The sequence below is a fragment of the Terrapene carolina genome, unplaced genomic scaffold (assembly GCF_002925995.2).
Source record: "Terrapene carolina triunguis isolate 2854851 unplaced genomic scaffold, T_m_triunguis-2.0 Scaffold21, whole genome shotgun sequence".
In the NCBI taxonomy this organism is placed as follows: Eukaryota; Metazoa; Chordata; order Testudines; family Emydidae; genus Terrapene; species Terrapene triunguis.
In genome coordinates this window covers 34,606,267-34,631,135 of record NW_020664372.1, presented here as the reverse complement: position 1 = coordinate 34,631,135, position 24,869 = coordinate 34,606,267, and the positions used below count along the sequence as shown (strand labels likewise).

General features: G+C 46.4%; 1 protein-coding gene across 1 annotated transcript in view; it reads right to left on the bottom strand.

The window, feature by feature from the left end:
• The window catches only part of TMCO3 (transmembrane and coiled-coil domains 3), a 72,889-nt gene that overhangs the window by 40,381 nt on the left and 7,639 nt on the right, over window positions 1-24,869 (bottom strand). Inside the window, exon 2 of the mRNA XM_024219563.3 lies at window positions 23,139-23,662. Coding sequence (XP_024075331.1) covers window positions 23,139-23,585 — 447 coding nt within the window. The 5' untranslated portion in view covers window positions 23,586-23,662. The remainder of the gene's footprint in view (window positions 1-23,138; window positions 23,663-24,869) is intronic.

Sequence of the window (24,869 nt, the reverse complement as noted above, 5' to 3'; positions counted from 1 at the left end):
CCCTGGGGGCGGAGTTGGGGCGGGGGCGGGGCCCCGTGAAGTGTCCTCTTTTTATAGGATTGAAATGTGGTAACCCTACATTAGCAGCTCTTGCAATGCCACAAAGAGCAGTGCATTGTGGTAGCTATCCCCGTGTGCAAGTGGCTGAAGCGTGCTTTTCAAATTGGGGGGGGGGAAGGATGGAGTGTGACAGGGAGTGTGTTGTGTGTATGTGGGGGGAGAGACAGTGTGTTTTGGGGGGCAGAGAGTGTGTCAGCATGCTGTCTTGTAAGTTCAGACAACAGCAGACCCCCCCCCCTTCCCTCTCCCGCCTCTCTCCCACACACACACTCACAGCAGCAGCATTCCACAGTAATGGTTTGCTTTGTCCCGGAGCAGATAAGCATGCCAGCTGTCAGAAACGGAGCTTTGAAAGGGGATATTCGCATGCCTGCAGCCGAGTTCAAAACAATGACCAGAGTGGCCACTTGACTTCAGGGGACTATGGGACGTTTCTGGAGGCCAATCACAGCGCAGTAATGCAACACGTCGTCCACACTGACACCCGGGCGTTTCAGCCAGGGTGCAGCAAGCTTTATGCCAGGATTACCAGGAGCGCTCCAGCTGCAGAGTCCAGGCACTCTAAGGGTATGTCTACACTACGAGAGTAGTTCGATTTTAGTTAAATCGAATATGTGCAATCGATATTAGAAAGTCGAACGTGTGTGTCTACACTAAGGACAGTAATTCGACTTTGTCAGTCCACAGTACCAGGGAAAGCGTCGACATTGGAAGCAGTGCACTGTGGGCAGCTATCCCACAGTTCCCGCAGTCCCCGCTGCCCATTGGAATTCTGGGTCGAGCCCCCAATGCCTTCTGGGTAAAAAAATGTGGCGAGGGTGCTTTTGGGTAACTGTCGTCATCCGTCAGTCACCACCGCCCTGCCTCCCTCCCTGAAAGCGCCGGCGGGAAATCAGTTCGCGCACTTTTTGATCAGTGACAGCGCGGACGCCACAGCACTGCGATCATGGATCCCGCTGCGACCATCGCTGCAGTTGTGGCCGTTCTCAACGCCTCGCACCTTATCATACACCTTACCCTGAGGCAGATGCAGAGTAATCAGGCGAGGAGGCTACGGCACCGCCGTGAGGGCCTGAAGTCGGAGAGTAGCACAGAGCTGTCAGAAACCACGAGCCCCAGCGCCCAGGACATCACGGTGGCAATGGGGCATGTGGATTTTGTTGAACGGCGATTCTGGGCCCGGGAAACAAGCACGGACTGGTGGGACCGCATAGTGCTTCAGGTCTGGGATGAATCCCAGTGGCTGCGAAACTTTCGCATGCGGAAGGGCACTTTCCTGGAACTTTGTGAGTTGCTGTCCCCTGCCCTGAAGCGCAAGGACACCCGCATGCGAGCAGCCCTGACTGTCCAGAAGCGAGTGGCCATAGCCCTCTGGAAGCTTGCAACGCCAGACAGCTACCGGTCAGTCGCGAACCACTTTGGCGTGGGCAAATCTACCGTGGGGGTTGTTGTCATGCAAGTAGCCAAGGCAATCGTCAAGGTACTGCTGTCAAAGGTAGTGACCCTGGGAAACGCGCAGGCCATCATAGATGGCTTCGCTGCGATGGGATTCCCAAACTGCGGTGGGGCTATCGATGGGACTCACATCCCTATCCTGGGACCGGGCCACCAGGCCAGCCAGTACATCAATAGAAAGGGCTACTTTTCAATGGTGCTGCAAGCACTGGTGGACCATCGGGGACGGTTTACAAACATCTATGTCGGATGGCCGGGCAAGGTTCATGACGCTCGCGTGTTCAGGAACTCTGGTCTGTTTAGACGGCTGCAGGAAGGTATTTACTTCCCGGACCACAAGATAACTGTGGGGGATGTGGAGATGCCTACAGTGATCCTCGGGGACCCAGCCTACCCGCTAATGCCCTGGCTCATGAAGCCCTATACTGGCGCCCTGGACACAGAAAAAGAACTGTTTAACTACCGGCTGAGCAAGTGCAGAATGGTGGTGGAGTGTGCTTTTGGCCGTCTCAAGGGGAGATGGAGAAGCTTACTCACTCGCTGTGATCTCAGCGAAACCAATATCCCCATCGTTATTGCAGCTTGCTGTGTGCTCCACAATCTCTGTGAGAGCAAGGGGGAGACCTTTATGGCGGGGTGGGAGGTTGAGGCAAATAGCCTGGCTGCTGATTACGCCCAGCCAGACAGCCGGGCGATTAGAAGAGCCCAGCGGGACGCGCTGTGCATCCGGGAGGCTTTGAAAGCCAGTTTCAAGGCTGAGCAGGGTACCCAGTGACTTTTAAGTTTGTGGACACAGAGGCAGAACTTGCCCCCCTTTCTTTACCCAGTTGCCGTCGACTATCCTCTCCACTTACATACCCCCTTCACCCCCTTCCCAAAAAATAAAGTCTGTTCTGTTTTGTTAATGGACACCGTTGTCTTTATTACTGTTTTCGCGGGAATGTTTTAAACCTGGGACGCAGACTGTGGCGGGGGGCGGGTTTAGGGTTGTGATGCAAATGATGCCTCTAAACTCCAGGAATGACAGGCTCCGCGGTGGTGGACTGGTTGTTTCAACGGAGCCTGCCAGCCCTCCTGGCCGGGACTGCGTGTATGTGTCGGCTATGTGACTGTCTTGCAGGGGGAGGAGGGTTACAGATCCCCTGCTGCGCGGCTCTGAGATGCAGGGTAAGGACCGCTGCATAAGATCTGTAACTGCCCTCCCCCGCCACCAAGTCACAGAGCAACACCACCGCCCCCACCACACAAAACATGAAAACCACCTCCCAGACTGACCAGGATAACTAGTCACTGCACTGTATATGTGCCCTGCTGCTGCACCTGCCCCCTGCTAAAGGTGACTGTCCTGTCCAATGACCAAGCCCCTTCCCCCCCCCTTCAGACAGACTCCCCTCCAAAAGAAGAGGATGGAAACAGAAATGAACAGAAACGTATTCTTTATTAACAACCGCACATGGAACGGGGGGGTGAAACTTGGACGGGGTCTTGTGTGAGGCGGGTAGGAAAGGACTTTTCAAATTTTGGGGAATGAGAGCCTTCTAGTGGTAGAGCAGTCCGCAGGGGTGGAGTGAAATTTTTCACGGCCCCTTCCACCCCTCCGTGTTTGGACTTTGGGTGAGGGGGGTATGGGACTTGGTGGCGGGGCAGGGCAGTTACAGAGAGACTGCAGCGGGGCTCTCTCCTCCTGCCTCCGGTCCTGCAGAACATCCACAAGGCGGCGGAGCGTGTCCGTTTGCTCCCTCATTAGTCCAAGCAGCGTTTGAGTAGCCTGCCTGTCCTCCTGTCGCCACCTCTCCTCCCGTTCCATGTTTGCCCGGTGCATTTGGGACAAGTTCTCCCTCCACTGTGTCTGCTGGGCTGCCTGTGCTCGGGAGCATTCCATTAGTTCAGCAAACATGTCTTCCCGTGTCCTCTTCTTCCTCCTCCTAATGTGCGCTAGCCTCTGGGCAGATGTGGCTGTGGGAATTGGAAAAAGGGAGTGAATTCCTGAGACAGAGCAATGTATCTGTGAACAGAGAACATAGTCTTTCTCTGTCAACAAGACCATGCAGAGCACCTATCACACGCGCACTGAGGACTAGGTCGAATTTTCGGCCCTCGCCTACAGTGCCTGCGGTCTTGCTGTGGCGAGCTGAGGAGCAGGGCTGGACACCGGACTTTGTCTAGCTGGCAAACATGGTAAGCCGTAGACTTGTGGCCGCTTAAAACTTTAAGAGTGGCACTGGCCTCCTTTCACATAGAAAGCAATGCGAGTCTCTGCTGGCAGCAATCCTGCAAGCATGAACTCTGGCCCTGTCCCACCCCCTCGCGGCTGTAAACCGCGTGGCTGTAAACCGGCGGTTGCAGTTCTATAAAGGGACGGGCAAGCAGTCCCAATACTAACTTTCCCCTACCTAATTCACAGCAGGGAGTCATGCCAGACATCACCCTCCTGAAGGTCTCCGAGAGCCAGAAGGAGAAGATGCTCCGGGACAGCCTGCAGAAACCGGGGCCATTTGCTGCACTGCTGTGCAAGGCCATGATCCCGGAGTACCTGCTGGCGTTGTGGCAGGGAAACGTGTCCTACCACGGGGGGCCTAATAAGCTCTCCCTGCCCAGGAACCTGCTGATGAGGCTGGAAAAACACCTGCAGGAGGTGTATGAGGAGTTCTCCCCGGAGGATCTCGCCTCTATCCCCGGTTACATTGACCAGTTCCTGGCTTAGGTGCCCTTGGAGGGACAAATGACTGCAGGGTTTTGGGCACTATAATCATGAAGCGGACATTGTGCAATTTTTTGAAAATGGTTCGGACTATATATTGAGGCGCCCAAAAAAAGACAAATCATGATACACTTTGCACTGATTCCCCTTTTGTTTGACTTTACTGTTTACATGTTTTGAAGCACTTTACCCACTGTTCATATTTTCATTCTTCCTGTTTTGTTGCAAATAAATGTTTACATGTTTTAAAGCACTTTAGCTAATGTTAATATTTTAAATACGCCAGTTATGTTGTAAATAAATGTTTAGATATTTAAAACACTTACTGCTTGATCCGTCCCCTGAATCTGTGTCTGGGGTAACGGCTGGGGAGGGTTGGTAGGGGATCTCTGTCAGGGTGATGAAGAGCTCCTGGCTGTCGGGCAAATCAGCGTTGTAAGCGCTGTCTACTGCCTCGTCCTCCTCATCTCCTTCCTCCTCTTCCCCGTCCGCTGAGGAACCGGCCGCGGACAATATCCCATCCTCAGAGTCCACGGTCAGGGGTGGGGTGGTGGTGGCGGCCGCACCTAGGATGGAATGCAGTGCCTCGTAGAAACGGGATGTGTGGGGCTGGGATCCAGAGCGTCCGTTTGCCTCTTTGGTCTTCTGGTAGCCTTGTCTCAGCTCCTTGATTTTCACGCGGCACTGCGTTGCATCCCGGCTGTAGCCTCTCTCTGCCATGGCTTTAGAGATCTTCTCATAGATCTTTGCATTCCGTCTTTTGGAGCGCAGCTCCGAAAGCACGGACTCATCGCCCCACACTGCGATGAGATCCAAGACTTCCCGATCCGTCCATGCTGGGGCCCTCTTTCTATTGGATTGCACGGCCATCTCTGCTGGAGAGCTCTGCATCGTTGCCACTGCTGCTGAGCTCACCACGGTGTCCAAACAGAAACTGCGCTTCAAACTGCCCAGACAGGAAAAGGAATTCAAATTTTCCCGGGGGAGTGGCTGGTCAGAGCATCCGAGCTCGGACTGCTGTCCAGAGCGTCAACAGAGTGGTGCACTGTGGGATAGCTCCCGGAGCTATTAGCGTCGATTTCCATCCACACCTAGCCTAATTCGACATGGCCATGTCGAATTTAGCGCTACTCCTCTCGTTGGGGAGGATTACAGAAATCGATTTAAAGAGAGCTCTATGTCGAACTAAATGGCTTCCTGGTGTGGACGGGTGCAGGGTTAATTCGATATAACGGCGCTAAATTCGACATAAAAGCCTAGTGTAGACCAGGCCTAAGTGCCTTGCCAGTGTGAACACCTCAGGAGTTAGGGCACCCGTGGCTGATTTAATGCGCTCTAACTTGCAAGTGTAGCCAAGCCCTAAGATTGCAACCCTTAATAGAGAAGTAGTTACTGAAGCAAGAGATTTAAAGAATGCTCTGTCAACGGGGTGGAGTGATTTCAATCAAGGCCATTTAAATCACCAACTGGAAAGCCTTGATTTAATTGATTTTAATCAACTTTTCTATTTGTACTTGTTATTTTCTAAAGAAAGGTGCATTCTCATTGACTGATATAACCATTAAAACATCTTAATTTACAACTAGAGTCTTTGTACCAAATCTAGTGCATCTTTCTGCTACCTAGGAGAGTACATTATAACTATATATGTTTTATTTAAGCAATTATATAGCTTAATATTTTCATATTCTTATTAACTGTACATTTTAGTAGGTTAGAAAATGGTGAATGATATATTGCTTATTAACTAATTAACTTTTTCTCATGATTTGTGTCAAGGTGCATTAGGATGGTAACTGGAATTTAATTAAAAACACAAAACAGTATATCCAATTTATTTTTATTAAACAAAATAAGAGATTTAGCCAAAACATTTAAAGTTATCACAACGTGCAGCACATTTACAAATAAATGATTTATTAAAACAGTAGGATTAGCCATAGCCAGTGAATTAATATTTCAAGTCAGCCTTGAGAAAAATTTCAAATATGCGTAAGTGAAAATGACTGAAGCTTAAGTTCCTCCTCACCTAAGTCTATTCAAAATGATAGTCTCCTAAATTACTTAGGCTGACCTATTGTGCCAGATTTATAAAGCTTGACTTCAAAAGCTAGATGTTTTTCCCCTGATTCTTCACATAGAAAAGTAGCCTTTAACTCAATGTTTTTGATAAAGGCTCATGGATTCAGCATATTTATTTTTAAATAAATGTTTTAAGAAATGTTAATAAGTTTAGGCCTTAACATATTTTGTATTAAGTATTTTTTAAAAATAAATGTTTAAAATTAAATCTGAATTTGTTATAATTTAAATAAAATAAAAAAATCCAATCTGAGTTTTTCCAAAAGAATTGTTGATTTTTAATCCGCCCTCTCGGTCAGAGCACAAAATATTACACTGAGTTTCTTTGGGATAGGGAATAGAATGAAGGTGGTACAGGGAAACATTTTTAAGAGACTGAGATGCAGTAATGTAGTGAGAGCATGCAAGAATTTAGAAAATAGAATGTGATGACAGGCTTCTGCCTTTATTTGGATCCAAAACACTAGTGACAGCCACTATCTGGACCTTAATGGACCTAACACCAAGACCAAGCATAAAAAATTGTATTGCATGTAGCACGAGACATGAGCAGTTCTTTCTTCTATAGATAACATTGTTCTCCCCTTGATGCAGAGGACAAGTCCATCCCATTTAGTGACGACAATCTGTTCAGAGCAACCCTGTCATTTCAGATTATCCCTTTAAAACTCTTTCCAGTCAAAGACTCCAGGTTGTGATGAAAACCCTGGCCTTGGTGTGCAGATTTGTTTATTAACATGTTTAGAATTGCCAGAACCCACAGTCTCACTGGCATGATGAAAATTACCCTTTGCCAGAAAGATCTGTGACAATGTTTCTAGAATAAGTGGAGTTGGGGGGGAATTTAATAGCAAATATGGCCAGGCCAAATGTCAATAGCTTTAGCTCTTCGGTATAGTCCCCGGTAAAGAATATTTGCACTTTCCTATTTTTCTGGGAGACTGCATGCTTCCCAACCCTTTATAGATCTCGGCTAGAAAGCACCGCTTGAAGGGTAAAAACCTCTCCCAGCAATTCTGAATCTGATGCACAGACACTGTCCTTGGACAGTGAGAGGAATATAGGATGCCTTTAGCATCCAGGCAATTTTTCCTTACAAGAGGAGCAATTCATGCCAGCTCCTCCCCTAGGTCAGGACAAACTGGAGAAAAAACAAGTTAGAGATCAACTGTGGTAAAGTAAATAAGGCTATAAACTGAAAACAGAGATTAGCTACACTGAACCAGGGGTTGGCAACCTGCTGCACGCGTGCCAAAGGCGGTACACGAGCCGATTTTTACTGGCACACTGCTGCCAGCCGGGGTCCCAGCCGCCGCCCCCGCTCAGCCCGCTGCCGGCCTGGGTGAACGCAACCCCAGACTGGGAGCGGGCTCGGCAGCCGGGACCCCGGCTGGCAGGAGCTGGCGGACGGAACCCCGACCAGAGCCCGTCACCAGTCTGGGGTTCTGTCCGCCAGTGTAGTATATTAAATTTCTCCCCGTAGGAATATGCTACTTGCTGAGCACCAGGACTGGCAGCCGTAAGTAGTACACCATAAGTAGCACATTCCTACGGGGAGAAATGTAATACACTACACACGGGTAGGGAAGGCTGTGCCTCCCCAAACAGCCCGCCCCCTATCCGCCCCCTCACTGCCCTCCTCATAACCCCCCACCCATCCAACCCCCCCTGCTCCTTGTCCCCTGACCACCCCTTCCCGGGACCCCCCGCCCCCTGACTGCCCTCCTCAGAACCCCCCACCAATCCAACCCCCCCGCTCCCTGTCCCTGACTGCCCCTACCCCTAACCACATCCCCAACCCCGACAGGCCCCCCACGTCTCCCACGCCTGTCCAACCACCCCGTTCCCCGTCCCCTTACCATGCCACTCAGAGCATCAGGACTGGCAGCTGTAAGTAGTGTACCCTAAGTAGCACATTCCTATGGGGGAGCAATTTAATACACTACACCCGGCCCCGCTCAGGCCGCTGACAGTCTGGAGTTCTCAAAATATGTTCTCGCACCCCTTATCAAAAATTACACTACAATTAGCTTAAAACCTTGAAAACTTAAAAATTTTGTTTGTATATTACAGTAATTAAAAAATGTATAATGTTAATAATAGGTTTGATGAAACAAAGTAGTTGTACTTATGTGCCTGTGCTTAATTTGTGTTTTCAAGGATTTACCTTCTAAAAAAAATCTTGCATGTTTCGCACCCCCAGAAAGGGCATCTCGCACCCTCAGGGGGTGCGTGCACCCCAGGTTAAGAACCACTGCACTAAACTGATAAGATCTGCATTTTAATTTTAAATTAAGCTTCTTAAACATTTTAAAAACTTTGTTTACTTTACATACAACAATAGTTTAGTTATACAATATAGACTTATAGAGAGAGACCTTCTAAAAACATTAAAATATATTACTGGCAGGCAAAACCTGAAATTAGAGTGAATAAATGAAGACTTGGCACACCACTTCTGAAAGGCTGCCGACCCCTGATCTGAACAGTAACACAAAAGATCTCTGATCACTTGAAAGGCAGTTAGCTGCAACTGCCTCTTCATCTGATGGAGGCAGAACTTCTGTAATATTTATCCAGGGGCCCTTTACTATTCCACCCACACCACAGCTTTGCAAATGCCCCAATCCTGCAATGGAGCAGAGGGAGCCATCTGCAAGGAATGGCAGGTGGGTCCATGAAAAGAAAATGTTGCTTCAAAGCTGCTGCTTTGAACAGACCTAGTCAAAAGCATATGACAGTACACACACTGCACTGTGCCTCACATTGGATGGAATGAGACACCAGAACACAAAATGGCAGAATCTGTACCAGTATTATCTGTGCTTGAAAATTTTACAGACACCTACTAGCCAGAGGACTAAACACCTAGAGACATGCAAAATTAGGATGTAAGGTCTGAGGCCTTTTTCTACAGTTACATTAGGAGAGCAGCAGCCATGAGTCAAGAAGCAGAAAGTCACATCCTCACATTCCTTCTAAATTATATCAAAACAATGTAATATTGGGCTGTTAAGAAGGTGCCCCTCCTAATACTACCAACCATCACCAGATAAGCAAGAACAACGAGGGGTTCTGGTGGCACCTTAGGGTATGTCTACACTACGAGAGTAGTTCGATTTTACTTAAATCGAATATGTGGAATCGATATTGCAAAGTCGAACGTGTGTGTCCACACTAAGGACAGTAATTCGACTTTGTGAGTCCACACTAATGGGGCAAGCGTCGACATTGGAAGCGGTGCACTGTGGGCAGCTATCCCACAGTTCCCGCAGTCCCCGCTGCCCACTGGAATTATGGGTCGAGCCGCCAATGCCTTCTGGGTAAAAAAAATGTGTCGAGGGTGCTTTTGGGTCAGTGTCGTCATCCGTCCGTCACTACCGCCGTCCCTCCCTCCCTGAAAGCGTCGGCGGGAAATCAGTTCGCGCACTTTTCTGGTCAGTGACAGCGCGGACGCCACAGCACTGCGATCATGGATCACGCTGCGACCATCGCTGCAGTTGTGGCCGTTCTCAACACCTCGCAGCTTATCATACACCTTTCCCTGAGGCAGATGCAGAGAAATCGGGCGAGGAGGCTACGGCACCGCCGTGAGGGCCTGAAGTCGGAGAGTAGCACAGAGCTGTCAGAAACCACGAGACCCAGCGCCCAGGACATCACGGTGGCAATGGGTCATGTGGATATTGTGGAATGGCGATTCTGGGCCCGGGAAACAAGCACGGACTGGTGGGACCGCATAGTGCTGCAGGTCTGGGACGAATCCCAGTGGCTGCGAAACTTTCGCATGCGGAAGGGGACTTTCCTCGAACTTTGTGAGTTGCTGTCCCCTGCCCTGAAGCGCAATGACACCCGGATGCGAGCAGCCCTGACTGTCCAGAAGCGAGTGGCCATAGCTCTCTGGAAGCTTGCAACGCCAGACAGCTACCGGTCAGTTGCGAACCACTTTGGTGTGGGCAAATCTACCGTGGGGGTTGTTGTGATGCAAGTAGCCAACGCAATCGTTAAGGTACTGCTCTCAAAGGTAGTGACCCTGGGAAACGCGCAGGTCATCATAGATGGTTTCGCCGCGATGGGATTCCCAAACTGCGGTGGGGCTATAGATGGGACTCACATCCCTATCCTGAGACCGGACCACCAGGCCAGCCAGTACATTAACAGAAAGGGCTACTTTTCAATGGTGCTGCAAGCACTGGTGGACCATAGGGGACGTTTTACCAACATCAACGTCGGATGGCCGGGCAAGGTTCATGACGCTCGCGTGTTGAGGAACTCTGGTCTGTTTAGACGGCTGCAGGAAGGTATTTACTTCCCGGACCACAAAATAACTCTTGGGGATGTGGAGATGCCTACAGTGATCCTCGGGGACCCAGCCTACCCGCTAATGCCCTGGCTCATGAAGCCCTATACTGGCGCCCTGGACACAGAAAAAGAACTGTTCAACTACCGTCTGAGCAAGTGCAGAATGGTGGTGGAGTGTGCTTTTGGCCGTCTCAAAGGGAGATGGAGAAGCTTACTGACTCGCTGTGATCTCAGCGAAACCAATATCCCCATTGTTATAGCAGCTTGCTGTGTGCTCCACAATCTCTGTGAGAGCAAGGGGGAGACCTTTATGGCGGGGTGGGAGGTTGAGGCAAATAGCCTGGCTGCTGATTACGCCCAGCCAGACAGCCGGGCGATTAGAAGATCCCAGCGGGACGCGCTGTGCATCCGGGAGGCTTTGAAAGCAAGGTTCCAGACTGAGCAGGGTAACCAGTGACTGTTAAGTTTGTGGACACAGAAGCTGAACCTCCAGTTACATACCCCCTTCACCCCCTTCCCAAAAAATAAAATCAGTTCTATTTTCTCAATGAACACCGTTGTCTTTATTACTGTTTTCGCGGGAATGTTTTAAACCGGGGACGCAGACTGTGGCGGGGGGCAGGTTTAGTGTTCTGATGCAAATGATGCTTCTAAACTCCAGGAATGACAGGCTCCGCAGTGGTGCAATGGTTGTTTCAACGGAGCCTGCCAGCACTCCTGGGCGGAACTGCGTGTATGTGTCAGCTATGTGAGTTTCTGCCTGGGGGAGGAGGGTTACAGATCCCCTGCTGCGTGGATCTGTGATCCAGGATAAGGACCGCAGCATAAGATCTGTAACTGCCCTCCCCCGCCACAAAGTCACAGAGCAACCCCCCCATCCCCCCCAGGAGATGAAAACCACCTCCCAGACTGACCAGGGTCACTAGTGACTGCACTGTGTATGTGTCCTGATGCTGGACCTGACCCCGCCTCTGTACCCTGCTAAAGGTGACTGTCCTGTCCAATTACCAAGCCCCTTCCCCCCCTTCAGACAGACTCTCCTCCAAAAGAAAGTCATGGAAACAGTAATTAACAGAAACGAATATTTTATTATGAACCACACATGAAACGTGGGGGGTGAAACTTGCACGGGGGCTTCTGTGAGGTGGGTAGGAAAGGACTTTTCAAATTTTGGGGAATGAGAGCCTTCTAGTGCTAGAGCAGTCTGCAGGGGTTGACTGAAAGTTTTAATGGCCCTTGCCGCCCCTCCTTCTTTGTACTTTGGGTGAGGGGGGTGTGGGACTTGGTGGCGGGGGAGGGCGGTTAGAGATAGACTGCAGCGGGGCTCTGTCCTCCTGCCTCCGGTCTTGCAGAACATCCACAAGGCGCCAGAGCGTGTCCGTTTGCTCCCTCGTTAGTCCAAGCAGCTTTTCAGTAGCCTGCTGGTCCTCCTGACGCCACCTCTCCTCCCGTTCCATGACTGCTCGGTGCATTTGTGACAAGTTCTCCCTCCACTGTGTCTGCTGGGCTGCCTGGGCTCGGGAGCAGTCCATTAGTTCTGAGAACATGTCTTCACGCGTCTTCTTCCTCCGCCTAATCTGCGCTAGCCTCTGGGAGTGTGCTGACAGGCTGGGTTGGGAGACAGTCGCAGATGTGTCTGTGGGAATGGGAAAAAGGGAGTGAATTCCTGAGACAGATAAATGAAGTTGTGTACAAAGAACCTAGTCTTTCTCTGTGAACAAGACCATGCACTCCACCTCTCACATGCGCACTCAGGACAAGGTCGAATTTTCGGCCCTCGCCTTCAGTGCCTGGGGTCTTGCAGTGGTCTTTGCAGTGGTCTTGCAGTGATCTGAGAAGCGTGGCAGGACACCTGAACTTCTGTAGCAGGCAATCATGGTAAGCCCTAGACTTGTGGCTGCTTAAAACTTTAATAGGAGCACTGGCCTCCTGTCACATTGAAAGCAATGCCAGTCTCACTGCCAGCAATCAGGCAAGCATGAACTCGGCCCCTGTCCCACCCCCTTGCGGCTGTCCCAGGGAAAGATCCCTGTATGCTGCCCCTCTCCCTCCACCGCGTGGCTGTAAAGCAGTCCCAATACTAACATTCCCCTCCCTAATTCAAAGCAGGGCATCATGAGCGACATCACCCTCATGAGGATCTCGGACAGCGAGAAGGAACGCATGCTGAGGGAAAGCATGCAAAAACCAGGGCCGTATGCCGCTATGCTGTGCCGTGCGATGATCCCTGAATACTTGATTGTGTCGTGGCGGGGAAACGTGTGCTACCACGGAGGGCCCAATAAGATCGCCCTACCCAGGAACCTGATGAACAGGCTGGAACTGTACCTCCATGAGACCTACGAGGAGTTCTCCTATGAGGATTTCGCGTCTATCCCCGGCCATATTGACCAGATTTTCGCGTAGGTGCACTAGAGTGGAGCGTCTTGGGCTGCATAATCATGAATACCCGGACATTGTAAAAAAAATTTTAAATAGCTGGGACTAAATAGTGAAGAGCCCAAGGCAGAGAAATCATGAGAAACCCTTTCTTGATATTGTAAATATTCCAGTTTTGTTGCAGATAAATGTTTACATGTTTAAAGCACTTTAGGAAATAAGCCATTGTTAATATTGTAAATAATTCAGTTCTGTTAAAAATAAATGTTTAGATGTTTAAAGCACTTACTGCTTGATCCTTCCCCTGATTCTGTGTCCGGGGTAAGGGATGGGGACGGTTGGTAGGGGATCTCGGTAAGGGTGATGAAGAGCTCCTGGCTGTCGGGGAAATCAGCGGTGCCAGCGCTGTCGACTGCATCGTCCTCCTCATCTCCTTCTTCATCTTCCCCGTCTGCTAACATGTCCGACGAGGAACCGGCCGCGGACAATATCCCATCCTCAGAGTCCACGGTCACTGGTGGGGTAGTGGTGGCGGCCGCACCTAGGATGGAATGCAGTGCCTCGTAGAAACGGGATGTGTGGGGCTGGGATCCGGAGCGTCCGTTTGCCTCTTTGGTAGCCTTGTCTCAGCTCCTTGATTTTCACGTGGCACTGCGTTGCATCCCGGCTGTATCCTCTCTCTGCCATGGCTTTAGAGATCTTCTCGTAGATCTTAGCATTCCTTCTTTTGGAGCGCAGCTCTGAAAGCACGGACTCATCGCCCCACACAGCGATGAGATCCAAGACTTCCCGATCAGTCCATGCTGGGGCCCTCTTTCTATTAGATTGCACGGCCATCTCTGCTGGAGAGCTCTGCATCGTTGCCACTGCTGCTGAGCTCGCCACGATGTCCAAACAGGAACTGAGATTCAAACTGCCCAGACAGGAAAAGGAATTCAAATTTTCCCGGGGCTTTTCCTGTGTGGCTGGTCAGAGCATCCGAGCTCGGACTGCTGTCCAGAGCGTCAACAGAGTGGTGCACTGTGGGATAGCTCCTGGAGCTATTAGCGTCGATTTCCATCCACACCTAGCCTAATTCGATATGGCCATTTCGAATTTAGCGCTACTCCTCTCGTTGGGGAGGAGTACAGAAGTCGAATTTAAGAGAGCTCTATGTCGAACTAAATAGCTTCGTGGTGTGGACGGGTGCAAGGTTAATTCGATGTAACGGCGCTAAATTCGACATAAAAGCCTAGTGTAGACCAGGCCTTAGAGACTAACAAATTTATTTGGGCATAAGCTTTCATGGGCTAAAACATTCTCAACAGTTGACAAGAAGGGAAAAAATCACTTTTGTAGTGCTAATGAATTCAACGTAATCAAGGTGGCCCATTTCAAACAGTTGACAAGAAGGTGTGAATATCAGCAGGGGGAAAATTGTTGAGACTAGCCCACTTCCACCTTAATTGAATTGGCTCGTTAGCACTGAGCCCCCACTTGGTAAGGCAACTCCCACCTTTTCATATGCTGTGTATTTATACCTCTCTACTGTATTTTCCACTCCATGCATCTAATGAAGTGGGTTTTAGCCCACAAAAGCTTGTGCCCAAATAAATTTGTTAGTCTCTAAGGTGCCACAAAGACTCCTCATTGTTTTTGCTAATACAGACTAACACAGCTACCACTCTGAAACCTGTCACCAGATAAGCAAGGACTCTCTTAAGATGTTTAAAGAAAACTTTGTTTGATGGCATTCTAATCAGGCAAGGAATCACTTAACAGTTGTGGATGTGAAATCTCTACTTCTTTATTGTTTTGCTTTTATGGACCCCACTTCTCTATTGTTTATCTGTCTGGTTCTTTGATTGTTTCTGTCTGTTGCATAATTAATTTTACAAGATTTAAATAAACTGAAGTGGTGGGGGGGTACGATTTATTTTGCAATATGTTAGGATTGGTCAAAGAATTATTTTGTAATATCTTAGTAAAATTATTTGTTAAGGTATAGCTAAGCAGAACTCAAGTTTCACTATATAAACTGAGGTCCAAGAAGGAGACCAGCTGGGAAGGAAAAAGAAAGGAAAAGGGAAAAGAAGAAAAAGGAGGAAAGACCTGAAAGAAGAAGAACTCACCCCCCAAGAGACCACCTAAAATCAGAGCTGCTAAGAATCCTCTGCACAACTGTGACGTGCAGCAACCAGAACCCAGATGAGACCGACCTTGCCTGGCCAAAAGTGAAAGTCCGCCTGCATGATCAGGATTGGTGAGCATAGCATTGTATGCTTAGCATGTGTATTTTGCTTCGTAATTGTTAATAAATAGATAAGGATATTACTATGTAAGGCTCTTTCACTGGTAAAAAGATCCTGCAAACCCACAGAAGAGTACGCCCAGAGCCCTAAGAACTGGGTAAGGGTGGGGGTGCCTAAATCAACCAGGTTATGCCTTGTGCCTTAGGAACTGGGTAAAGGTGAGTGCCCTTGAGTGTGTGGGTACCAAGAATGGGACCAACCAGCAAGATTTAAGGGCAATCCCCTGCTGAGAACCCACCCTCTGCTATTAGGAAAGGGGAGAGTGGTGGAATTACTATCAGGATATGTCCCTGGACACTACTCGGCAGCTTTGTTTTTTGTATCAGCATCTGGCTAGTAGGTGCCTGGTAAATCTGAAGTTACTGAAAGATAAATGGAGCTTTTGGTCACTTCTCCATCCTCTAGAGCAGTGGTCCCCAACGCGGTGCCTGTGGGTGCCATGGCGCCCGCCAGGGCATTTATGTGCGCCCGCCTAGTGACATGGTGTGAAAAGTAGTGCCCAGCAGGGGAGAGAAGCCGCGGCCCCGTGCCTGCCGGGGACAGAGAACTCCGGGGCTGCAGGCGCCGGTGTTCTCTGTCCCCGGCAGGCGCGGGGCTATGGCTTCTCTCTGCACTGCCCAGAACTGCCACCAAAAAAAAAAAAAAAAAAAAAAAAAAACAGCCACAAAACGGCCGCTGCCCGAACTGCCAAAGCACAAAAAAACACCCAAAAAACCAAAAACCCACTCGGACTCTGCCGCCCCAAGAATGGATGGAAAGCCGCCCCTTAGCATGTGCCGCCCCAGGCACGTGCTTGCTCCGCTGTACCTGGAGCCGGCCCTATATGTGAGTATTCTTCTGCTGCACTGATACTGCTGTTTTCTTGTGCTTTGCGATTTATTATTATTATTATTATTTATTTATTTATTTATTTTTTTAACATTTTGCCCCAAAAATTAGTGGTTCAAATAAAAGACAACATATGTATTATTTCAACGCAGAGTGGGAAAAATCCTATTGTTTTATTGAAAATAAAGGGAAATGTGTTTGCTTATTGTGCGGTGGTACTGTTGCAGTGCCGAAAAAACATAACGTCGAACGCCATTTCCAAACTAATCACGGCTCTTTTGACATTAGCCATCCACTTAAATCTGAGTTAAGAAGAAAAATCAACTCAAATCAAACCTATCTGCCCAGCAATCTGTTTTCACTAGACAAGTGGTAGAGTCTAAAAGTGCTACTATTGCTTCCTTTAAAATTGCTCATCTGCTCGCAAAGAAGAAAAAACCCTTTCAAGATGGTGAATTGTTGAAGGAAGCATTTTTGACTGGTGCTGATTGCCTGTTTCAAGGATTTCCTAACAAGCGTGAGATTTTGTCGGCAATACAAGACTTACAGTTGTCAAACAACACAGTTACGAGGAGGATACATGCAATTTCAAGCGACATGCAAACTCAGCTAAAGGATAACTTGGAAATGTGTGACTGGTTTTCACTGCACTTCAATGAGTCGACAGATATATCGAATACAGCGCAGTTGGCAGTTATGGTGAGGATGGTATTTAGTGACTTCACCATAAAAGAAGAGTTACTAAAAGTATTGCCTATGAAAGGGTGAACAAAGGATGAGGACATCTATAATTTATTCAAATCATACACATCAATTAGTATGCCACTACACAAACCTGTCCAATCAAAAAATAATTTTACTTTTTTAAAATAAGATGAAAACGGTTTATGATATTTATTTTTTAAGAAGTCCTTAATTTTTCTTACAGGTAGATGAAAGAGTAATTGCCAAATAATTTAATTAATACCTTTTACATGCAAAATTACTTTTATCTTATGGATTCATATATTATGTAATATTAAATATGTTTTTCGTATTATTTAATGTACAAATACAAAATAAGCCTTGAAAAATTGTTGGCACCCGCCACACTCGTCTGAAAACATGAATGTGCTATTGGCCACAAAAAGGTTGGGGACCACTGCTCTAGAGCTTCTCTGCTGTAAGAAGGAGTAAAAGGCGGAAGAATGGAAGACATAAGAGGCCTCCAATATTGCACCCTCCCGCATCCTTCCTTTTTGGCTCCCCTTTGTGAGTAACAAACATCTTTTTCAAATAACAACAATATGAAACTGACATGACACACAGGAGCTAGAAGCTATATGCTTCAGCCTATTAAGGAGTAAGAGGTGAAGACAGTAGGCCACAGACACTTAGAGTTTTGGCTTTTGCACCTAACATCCCACTGGGAAAGTGAAAAAGTGCTTCCTGTGAACACATCAATATTAACTAAGGAATTAACACACTTAATACAAATAAACTAGAACAAAACGAATAATGGGCAAACAAGTAACCTTAAAATCTACCTTATGTAAACTTCTCTCTCTTTTCAACCACCATTTTCCAGTGTCATCTCTCATTATTATGCTTTATATAAGATTGTTAAATCACCATGCTAATGTTTTACAAATATAAAAAAAGGGAGGTTTAAAATAATCTACTTGTCGCAGGTGAGTAAGAAGACTGACATGACACACAAGGGGAACACCCTCCACTTCAGCAGAATCTAAGCTCTCTTTAAAAAAAAAAGTTTCTAGATCTTATAGTTCCAAAGAATCTTCAAAATGTGACTAAAATGTAATCCAATGCAGTGATTTATTCCCAAGTCTGCAGACAGATCTCTCCAGTACCTCTTTTGCTACTAGTACCTTTGCAAAGCAGCAGGAGAGTGAAATGTGTAAGATTCTGATTAGCTTCACAGCTGCTATTTGGAACTAGATCCGTAGGAAAAACCAATGTGTGGTTTGCTGATAGTTCCAAATAACTTTAAAAAAATCTTTTAGAGTCAGATGAAAGGTGTCATTTCAACTGAGCTTTTTTACGTTTTTAGGGGTTTTTTGTAATAAAACTGGAGTCAATTTCTAAATAAAAAGTCATTTTGAATAACAAAATAAAGTTTAATTTTTAAAATGTCAAAGAAACATTTCGATTTTCTCAATTCATTTCTTTTTTAAACTAGAACAATTCACAAAATGGTTTGGTTGATGTGAATCTGCATTTTTCCCCACTTAAAGTTGTGTACAGCAGTGAAATTGTCAAAACTCATGTTAATTTCATAATGATTGCCACAGCTTCAGAAAGCTAGATGCTGCAGAGGCCATCTCCTGCACTCCCATGAAGCGGTGGCATGGAGGCATGCGGTGGGGCTTGGTTGGAGAACACTGTGTTCAAAGTACTCTCTGCCAAACTTTCCACACCCCTCATTCCCCGTGTTTAGAGCAGACTGCTCCATGAGTGTCTCAGCTTGCATCCTACCCTCTGTTCACATCACCCCTTGCACCTCCTTCTTGGATACCTCAGTCTTTTGCATCATCTATGCCAGTGGTCCTCAAACTTTTTGGGCTCAGGGCCCATTTATAAATATTTATGGCCTGTCGCGATCCATTAAATAGTCTGGGGATAGAAGCCCTGGGGCAGAGCCATAACTAGGCATTTTAGCGCCCAGGGCAAGCAAGCATATTTGCACCCCCTACTAGATGTGACGTGGGTGGGGGGGTACACAGGTTCATGTGCCCACCCTGCCCCCAGGTTTTTTGGTTGCACCCTCCCCCCCCAACCCAGTCATGCTGGGTGGCCTGCTAAAGTGAGTCAAGAGCTGGAGGTTGTGATGCAGGCAAACTAGCTTAGATTAAAAGAAATAGGCAGTTCACCTGTCTGTGAACCTCAGAGGAACGTCAAGAGGTATTGTAACATGCGAAGCAACCCACTTGTAAAATCTGATCTGTTAATTTTGGCAATATCCTGTTGCTCATTTGCTATTAAGTATACACAATAGTAAATAACCCTAGATCAGAAGAAATACTAATGTTATTGTATCCACTTGTCTATGAACCTATTGGTTGCTAATGTTATTGTATCCACTTGTTAGAATAGAACAAAGGAAGATATTGCCACACTGTGTTTACATGGCACATGCCCCATTAAGTACATTTACGCTAATTTTATCTGTGATTGCTGTCTGTATACTTAATTAATCCTGGAACAATAATGTGTGTTAGTGATTAGTTGTGGCTTCATTTGATGCGTAAAACTGCATGAAAGCTAAATGTTTTTGGCTATCACGTTGTTCCCATTTATCTATACTAATGTGTCTAAAGTTGCTCAGCAAGGAGGAACATTGACTTCAAAGCATGGGCGTTGTGTGCTCAACAAAGGGAAATCTAGGGACACATGCTGTGCTAAAAACACTTGGCAGGCTATTTTCAACTATAAATACTGGATGCTGGGAATGATCCTGCCATCTCTTATCTTTTTGGATGTGTCTGGTAGCTTTCTAGATACAAGACAGAGTTCCCCAAATCCACTTTGGAAAAACCCTGAGAGAATTTGTGAAAAGACAATGAGACTGGCAGATTGCTACATCACTGCTTTTATTTTGAACCTACAAACCCTAATTCACCTGTAATGTATTTTATTTGCTTTAAACTTGCTATAACTCTCATTGCTTTTTCCTAATTAATAAATCTTTAGTTTACTAAAGGATTGGCTACAGCATTGCCTTTGGTGAGATCTGGAGCATATTTTGACCTGGGGTAAGCGACTGGCCTTTTGGGTCTGGAAACCTAATGGGTGGTGAATTTTGGTTTTTAATAACCTTTCATCATAAAGTCCAATCTGTGTGAATGGTAAAGTAAGGGCAGGGAGAGCCTAAAGGGGACTGGTCTGTGGCTCCATGGTAGAACTAATATAATGATCCAGAAGGACTATACCACCAATTTGGGGTGTCTGCCCTGATTTCTGACAGTCTGACCTGAGTTTGGCACTCTTAGCAGTGAGGCACTCCAGACACCGAAACAGGGGATGCTCCCTCCCCAAGCCCTGGCCCCACCGCACACCCTGGACGACTGCCCCACTCTGGTTGCCGCCCTCCCCTGGAGTGGTTTCGGTCGGATCCTGCTCCCCAGGGGGGATTGAGTCCTGCCTAACACTCATCCCACAGTGGCGGTTCCTACAGCTCCTGTGCTGTGCGGCTGGCTGGACTTGGCTCTCTGCTCTGGGCATTGCAACCTCAAGGGTTGCAGCACTGCTCAGGTTTGGCCCTACCACTCTCGACTGCACCAAATTTGTGACAGTGGAGTTGTGACCTGGCTTATGGGGTTGTTTTCCTTGCCCCCTCTCCATCTATTATTGTAGAAAATATAATCAGAAATGTTCTGATGTTTACAAGATAGGAGGGAAGGAAATGGGAGTGAGTTGTCATGGAAGGGAGCAGAAGAGGGGAAGAGTAGCTTCTTCAAAAAAGAACTAGATAAATTCATGGAGGATAGGTCCATCAATGGCTATTAGCCAGGATGGGCAGGGATAGTGTCCCTAGCCTGTTTGCCAGAAGCTGGGAATGAGCGACAGAGAATGGATCACTTGACGATTATCTGTTTTGTTCATTCCCTCTGAGGCACTTGGAATTGGCCACTGTCGGAAGACAGGATACTGGGCTAGATGGACCTTTGGTCTGACCCACTATGGCTGTTCTTGTGTTCTTATGGGGTTGAAGTGCCACTCGCTCAAATTTGGCCTCCCAGGCTCCCATCATCATGACAGCTGGGCCAAAGCTGAGTGGCGCTGTGACCCCAGAGGTTGCAGTGCCTGGAGCAGAGAGGTGAGCCCAGCCAGCCCTGTGGGACAGGAGCCCCTTTGAAACTTTCTGGTGATCCAACTTTGGGTCCTGACCTATGGGTTGAGAAACCCTGATCTATGCCCATTTTCTGCCTCCAGGTCCCCAGCACTTACACCCCTGCATGGATCTCCCAGTCACATAAGCCATGTCCCCCCATCACATTCTTCCCTGCCTTCCACGACAACTCACTTCTATTTCCTTCCTCCTATCTTGTAAACATCAGAACATTTCTGATTATATTTTCTACAATAAGGATGGAGAGGGGGCAAGGAAAACAAGAGGATTACAGTGAATGTGCCAAAGGAATCACTGCATGTAACTCCACTATAATGGCACTTTCTCTGGATGGGAGACTGACGGGGTCCCTGGGGTGTAAGCTGAACTGTAGGACCGCTGAGCCCTCCAAACTCACCAACCTGGGCTGGCTGCCTCTCACACTGTGATGCTGATGTCAATTTACAAGCCTCTTACAGGTACTGCACTCACACAGACATCCACAGGCAGAGACACCCAACTGAGTTACATAAATTATCTACCTGCCACTCGTGAACCACCACCAGAGAGGCTCCAGCCAATTCCCCGAGCTCTCCAGCATTGCACTCCAGAAATGCACCATCTTGCACTGTTCAAGGTTCTCTTGGACAGTGCGAACTCATTAATAAGTTCGCCACTTCTTCATAGGAAAGTGGACATGCACCAGTCTTTGTAATCTGAGCTGACGTTCCCCTAGCACTTCAACGAAAAACACACTGTTTTAGGTAAATTATAAAACAGATGTATTAAGTACAGAGAGATAGATTTTAAGTAACAGGCAGAGAGAGCAAAGTTGGTTACTTAAGAAACAAAAATAAACTCGCAGTCTAAATTCTAACTTAAAGAGACTAAGCAAGATTTGAATCAAGCAGTTTCTCACCCTGACAGATGATACAAGCAGCTGACAGTTCCCCAATATCCAGACTGAACCCTTTTCCAGACTGGGTCCAAATTCCCCAGTTCAAAGTCTTTTTCTACCAGAAGATTTTCCAGGTGTTGAGATGGGGGGCAGGGGAGAGAGGCCAAATGATGATGTTACTCTCTTTTTACACCTTCTTCCAGCTGCTAGAAAGAGCCTCGCTGTGGCATGGGGGTCAGTTCCCATTGGTCAAGCAGTCTCCATTGTGTACATGCCTTCTGTAAGGAGCCTCTGGGATAGTGGATTGTTTTCTTAATGGGCTATCAACGTCCATATGGCCAGTGATGGGTGCTCCTTTGCCCTTACTGAAAGTCTCATCGGAATCTCCCAACCTCACAACATATTTCAATACTTCATAATTCCACATACACTGACAGTACATACAATCCAAGAGGTTATTAATGTTCAATAGATTAAGACTTTTAAAATGATAACTCACAAAGCATGTGTTTGTACCAAACATATCCTAATCATATCACAGTGGTGAATATGGGGTTGCAGATGCTACTTTGAGGTACAGAGTGTCACAGAGACCTGCTGTGGTTCCCCAGAGAGCAGCCCTGCTCTGACAAATTTTTCCACTCTAAGTTTCTGAGACCTGTGTAAGCTCGAAAGCTTGTCTCTCTCACCAACAGAAGTTGGTCCAATAAAAGATACTACCTCACCCACCTTGTCTCTCTAAACTTTGCCAGGTCTGTTGGACTGGGGCTCCCTTTGGTGAACCCTAACAGATCAAGGGGAGTCTGTAGAGCCACAATAGTCAGTGAAACACTCATGCTTCACTATCACACTTCTGTGCTTTAAAGTGATTGTTTTATAAAGAAGGCAATCTCAGTTGGCTTGTCTTGACACAAAGAAGTGCAGTTATGACAAAAATGCTATATTACTGCCAAAGTATATGAATAGTCTCACCTCTCATATTTCTTTGCCTTCTGAAGTAATGCTGGAGTTGGGAGTTACAGGGGTTCTCATTAGATTGTTTTTTTATAATTAATTATTAACCTTCTCTAAACTTCAATAAGGAAACTCCCTGTTACTACTACATTACTTCTAACTTACCTGAAGAGAACAGATTTACTACTAGCTTTGCTCAAAATTCCATCTTAACACTAGGAATAAGTGTTGAAAGTTTGGTGTAGATCCATATTTTTCATACAAAACAAAATAATTTAAACCTCTTTTTAATAATTAGAGATCCCTATGAAACCTTCACCATATTACCCTCCGTAATGCATTAGTAAAATTGGAAAGTACTACCTTTATTGCAGCTTCTCTCAAGGCCTCCAATCGCTGTCTACTACTTTCTTTCATGTTTACAACATCTTTGTAATCACCTTGAAGGGCTCTTTGGAGTCCATGGATTGCTTGAAAGACTGAGTTTTCACTTTCATTCAGCTCCTTTTGGAAAATTTCAAATGTGTGCACCTGAAAAAGTTTCTCTTCATCTGACAGCCCCAAGTCCTTCTCCACTGATCTTATTGCATTTTTTAGTTTGTTGAGAACCACGGTCTTTTGGCGAAGGAGCCCAGATAGCTTTCTGCAGTTTTCTAAGACCCATTGTTTTCTCTGTGTGACAGCAGCACCTTTCCCACGATGCAGCTTTATTGCATGCTTTACTACATCTTCGTGCTCTGCAGTGTTCAATAACTGGCAGCAAAGTAGTGAAATCAATATCCATAGGGAATTAAATTCAATTGCCTTCATTGTATTACTGTATACAACCAGGAACAGTCCAAAGCCTTCTATAATATGCTCTTTGCATTTCGAATACACATGTTGTGCTGAAAGATAATACACATTAGCTGTCAAACATGGTTCAGTATTGGGCCACTGGATGAAATCCAATTTAAAAAAAAGTCTCAAATGAAGTCTAATAAAAAGTGTGTGTTCTCCCTTGATCAATAGATAGTCAAAACCACCAAATCCTTCTGGTTTAGTAACATTTTTTGTTTTCCTGGACTACCTGTTTTCCAAAACATAAGAACTTGTTTTAAATCCATCAAGCTGTAAAGCTTAGCAGTACCACACTGGTCACTCATGCTTCTTTTGAATGATATGTGGACGTGTTTTTTTAAACTTATTTATTAAGCTGTTAAGATAAGGGTTATATTTAGTTACTAGTATGCAAGTTTGCTCTGTTTACAATATCCATGAACCATCTGTGCTTTTAAAGCCTACATTTAAACAAAAATATATGTCTGTCAAATTATGGATAGCACCTCAAAGTATAATAGCTGCTTTATAGAAGATACAGAAAAACAAACTCTTTGCCTCAAAGAGATTACAATATAAATCATGCTTGCAAAATTCTCATTTCACATAGGACAGACAGCAATGAGATTTTCCTGACTTTTTGTCATTTCCAGCCTGAGGTGGACTTGGACCAATTTCCCTAAGCTATCCCAGTATCTCTCAACATCATTTTTCAGTGGTTTTCTGAGGAAAATCTCCTAGTGCTGATAATAAATAATTCAAAATAAACATTTAAAAAGATAGTGTTAAAGACACATAATTTTGACTAACTATGGTAGGATTTCAAATAATGGACAAAGGATGTGCATAGTCTTCATTAGTTCAGAAATTATGTGCAAACATGGTACCCAATAAAGGACTTAGATTTCCTTAAAAAATAAATAAAATTATGTATTTGCCATCTAAACATGCCATTCTAGAATCGCAGAATTTAATTTAAATTTGAGCAAATTTTCAGTAGAACAGGTAAATATTTGCCTTAATATTTAGCTGCAATTTTGAACTTTGGAGCAATAACCGTAGTCAAGAAAGATTACAAGCACAAATAAGTTGATCAGTCCAACTGAGACACTAGCTCTCTACTCATGATACACTGCCAATTACAATGAGCAGAGTTGATGATGTTAGGTCACTAGATATAATAAGAGAGGAGGAAGGGCTGGCACAGTGCTCTTCATAAGGGCCCTAAGCTGCTGGAATTCACTCCTATCCCTGTTCTAAAATAGCTTAGATTTG